The 4,652-nt window shown below is 31.6% G+C and overlaps 1 protein-coding gene across 1 annotated transcript; it reads right to left on the bottom strand.

The window, feature by feature from the left end:
• Positions 1-2,249: 2,249 nt before the first annotated feature.
• On the bottom strand, positions 2,250-2,981 carry LOC120277767. The gene has a single exon (XM_039284609.1). It carries the CDS (start codon positions 2,979-2,981, stop codon positions 2,250-2,252), a length of 732 nt encoding a protein of 243 aa, XP_039140543.1.
• Positions 2,982-4,652: the final 1,671 nt, after the last annotated feature.

Raw genomic sequence — 4,652 nt, 5'->3', positions numbered from 1 at the left:
GTATCTCACTTTTTGCTCAGTAGTATATATATCATCATAACAATTCATTACATACGTATGTCTACGTTTGATGTCTTTTCTCCAATGTGATAAAATATATCAAGGTGGAATTTCTTTCACATTCTTTTCAATAAAAACCTTGCATATGTGTCTACAAATAATTCCTTTGAACTCAAACAAATGGCATGAGCAGTTAATGTCAAATTCGACTTCATTGAGATAAATCTTGAATACTAATTGCTTTCTAAATGCAACTTCTTTTCCTTTGAGGATATTTGTCACTTGAAATGTACATATTCTTCCATCATAGCTAATAAGAGCAAGATTGCAATATATCATTCCCCTCAACTCATTTCCAAACAACTTAAAAATTTCATTTGTGTAGGCTTCTTGTAATTGCTTCTCAAAACAATAATCAATAATCATAGGAAAACATGAGTTGAAAGAAGCAAAATCAGCTTTGATTTCCTTCTTAATCTTACTTTTCAGGGCATTATCATATTGCTCTACAAATTGCTTCAACGATGTTGTTGGCCTAACATAATCATCAAAGAAAGCATTAACTTCTTTGAGTGGTAGACATTCCAACCCAAAATATCCCTTTAACATATATAGGAGCCCAACGTTGATGGATTTTATATAAAGAATTCAACCATTCATTTTTTTCAATATTGTAGTCTTTCATCATCTTCAACTAAATGTCTTCAAATTCTTGAATATATACTGCTTCATAAACATTGTTCTTCAAAATTTTCTTTATTGCTTTATATTTATTTAGTCCAACAGCTTCTCATGAACCTTTTTCATGATTTGTCAAAGGCATAGATAATGTCGAGCATTTGGAAAGACCACTCTAATTGCACCTTGAATTGGCATGCATTGATCTGTAAGTTTATGTATCTTTCTTTGGCAATAAACTGCATCCAAATAATATTGTTTCCTCATGGTAGTTAACGCCAACAAACGGAGCAAAAGGAATGTCATACTTCTTTATTAAGTATGTTGTATCAAAAGAGGCAACATCACCAAAAGCTTCATAGGAGGCTATAGACCTTGCATCTGCCCAAAATACATTTCTAAACCAACCTTCCTTATCCATATCAATCAAGTGAAGAAAATTTTAAATTCTTTGGTGCATGTGAGAAAAGTAGTTTCCAAGAGCCTCGACATCCCCAACTCCAAGTCTAAATAGCCTTGCTTTTGCAATATAGTTTCGATAATCCTTCTCACTATATGTCAAATTTTCATATCCCCCACTTTCAACATCCATGGAATGGAAATTTTTGTTTAAACTTATTTCGGTTTGATCATTTAATTCAAGTCTTCTTTTGACATATGTATTCATTTTTTTATTGCACTTTTGAAAACGAGACTTTTGTAAATAGCCTTGGGTTGAAAGAGTTCCAAGTGAACACTAGAAATGATAAAATGTCCATTGTTGGCTACAACAATATTCATTTTGGCCGAACAATTTACTTTTGTAGATAGCCTTGGGTTGAAAGAGTTTTTTAATGTAGATATTCTTTTTCCGTTTCTTACATATGCAAGTGTATAATATTTTAATTTTCCATCATCACCAAATCTTGAACTTTTTTTTTATGATACTAAACCCTTCTTGATGATTATACTTAACATACAAATTATAAACTTCCTCTTCAGAACCAAGCATCATACCGGCTTTTGGAACAACTTTTTCAGATAATTCTAGTTGTACCAATTTTTCTTAGCCTAATATTTCTAAACTAGAAGATTGAACTTATGTTTCATTCCTTTCAAAAGAACCAACTTCCAAATCTTCCATATTGATCTAAATTTAGATCTGTTGTAAAGAGATAATAATATTTTTTTAGAAATGGATTAAATAATTTTTATAGGCACATGGCATGTTAACAACATAACAACTATTAATCATGACTAGTATGAATAATTTTCATGCATTTGATTTTCAGCAATGGATCAACTAGTCAGTGGCGGAACCAGAAATAAAATCAAGGGGGTGCTGGGTTTAACTAAAAATAAATATAAAAAATTAATTATATTAATCCAAATTTAAGATTATACTAATTAATTTTTTTAAAAAAATATAAAAAAATATAAAAAAATATACATACCACTAACGTGAGTGAGAGTTGAATCCTTCGGTTTTTGCATATTCCGAAATCGAACCAAAAATAGCTTCATCATTAATTGTTTCAAACACTTGGCGTTCGATATAGCATATCATCATATCATTCAACCATTCATCTCTCTTATCTTATTCGCAGATCGGTTTTGATGATATTCATGGCCGAGAAGGATCTTTCAACTGATGTTGTTGCCACCGGTAAAATCAAAGCTAATTCAATAAGGCGATAAACCAACGGAAATACCAAATGCTTTCTACTTTCAACTAGTTTCACGAGAAGACTTGCAAGATCATCACATTCAACAAAATCAAAACATCTTCTAACATCATGAATGTATGTGTGAAGTTGCTCTTTTAGAAATTGAAGATCTTGTATAGAAAAATCATCATAATAAATTTCTGCAAGACGAAGTAGCTTGGCATGATGGAATCTAGAAAATGAATTTCTTGGATCAAGACATGATATGTAAGTTAGCAACTCTGTAGTTGTCTCAGTGAACCGATTATTCATCTCAATGGCAATTAAATCAATAACTGTAATAAAAATCTCTGCATGATAATGATGATAATAAGTAATCCACTGCCCTTCACGCCTAGAATGACCCCGAACTGGTATTTTGTCTTCCATGTTAGGCACTGGAATATACATTCTATCACAAAAACTTCGAACCTCTTCTAATAACTCATTCCATCTGTTATCCCTTAAATCTTGAATATGATCTTTTACAGTATCAATTAATGCCATTGCATTGACAATATTTTGATCTTTCTGTTGTAAAGCATTTGATAATTCATTTGTGATCCCCAACACTTTCATCATCAAATGCAAGACAAAGACAAACTCAAAGCTTTCCATTTTACTAATCAAGCTTGACGCCCATTTGACGCCCATGAGAAGATAACACGTGTGACACACTTTGCCTCTGATTTTTAAAATCTTCACAATGTCGTTTAGCATCATTATGTGCACTATTTACTGGACCTACATGTTGATTAAAGGTCTCAAGTGCTTTCCTCCAATTAGAAAATCCTTTTCTTGTAAAAATATCACTTGCTCCCTTTTCACTTCTATCCTGCCTAAAGAGAAAACAATAAAAACAATAGGCTTCATCTTTTGCCACACTATATTCCAACCAATCATACTTTTGAAACCACGCTTCTTGAAAGCGTCGCATTTCTTTTCCTTGTTGTTTTTTGGGGAAGTCATATCCAGTTGGTTGACGAATTCCAGGATCATCAATGATATCAATGAATACGATCTTCGAACTTGATCTCTAATACCCACATCATACTCTTCAATTGGTTGGCGAATTCCAGGATCATCAATGATATCATCTGGACTGAACTCAACACGAGTTCTCTTTTGTGCTCCAGTGCTAGCTTCAGAAGAAATATTTGTTCCCGATTCACAATTTTTGGTTTAGGTTTAAAAAACCTCTCCATATCTATATATATAATAATTAATTCAACAAGAAATTAAAACCTAAAGTAACAAATAATGTAATTAAAAAAACAACTAAACTCAATTAAAACCATAAGTAACAAATAACGTAATTAATAAAATCATAAAAACTAAATTTTATTTTAAAAAAAAAACCTTACCTGAATAGTGGCAATGAAGTCAACAATAGGGTGGAGAAAACAAATAAACAATGATTCTAGTGAATTTGCTGATGGTGGGCTTGGAGGCTTGTGTGCACTAGGGCTAGGCTGTAAAAACAAATCCATTAAAAGCTCCTTCCATCTTGACATCAATGCAATATACGAAGAAAACAAAATATATTTGCAAATAGACTTTTGAAAATGTCATTATGCATTTATGCTTACATAATACATACCATTTGGTTCAAAGATATATTTAATGTATTACAAGATGTCTGAAGATGTACAATGAATATAGATTAAAAAAAAGGGCCCAACTTCGAAAGTGTACAAACCACAACACCTAAAATAACCAAAAGTTTTTTGAGTTGGCTGCAGACTTGGAATTCTACAACATAGTTACATATTAGAAGAACCATGTATTATGTGGGCTAACCATGTACAAAGTTTCATATCAAATAAAGGAAAGCCTGGCTATAATTCTATAAACATATATGCTCAGCTTGATTAGATTTCTCAAAAACATTGATCCATTCAGGTTACATTTTATGGAACTATTTGTTAATGCGGCTTGCAGACTTGGAATTCTACAACATAGTTACATAATAGAAGAACCATGTATTATGTGGGCTAACCATGTACAAAGTTTCATATCAAATAAAGGAAAGCCTGGCTATAATTCTATAAACATACATGCTCAGCTTGATTAGATTTCTCAAAAACATTGATCCATTCAGGTTACATTTTATGGAACTATTTGTTAATGCCCTAAAGAAATTTGAATCTGTTTAAACAACTAAATTATATTAATTCAAGCACAACACTTGAAAACTTTGACAAGGATAGACACTTAATTGGACTAATTTGCTTATATTGAACAAATGATGTAGAATTCTTAATATATGCAGTCCTGAATCCTTAACAG

The sequence above is a fragment of the Dioscorea cayenensis genome, chromosome 15, assembly GCF_009730915.1.
Source record: "Dioscorea cayenensis subsp. rotundata cultivar TDr96_F1 chromosome 15, TDr96_F1_v2_PseudoChromosome.rev07_lg8_w22 25.fasta, whole genome shotgun sequence".
In the NCBI taxonomy this organism is placed as follows: Eukaryota; Viridiplantae; Streptophyta; class Magnoliopsida; order Dioscoreales; family Dioscoreaceae; genus Dioscorea; species Dioscorea cayenensis.
Note: the sequence above shows the minus strand (reverse complement) of the source record. Positions and strands in the feature narration are given on the sequence as shown.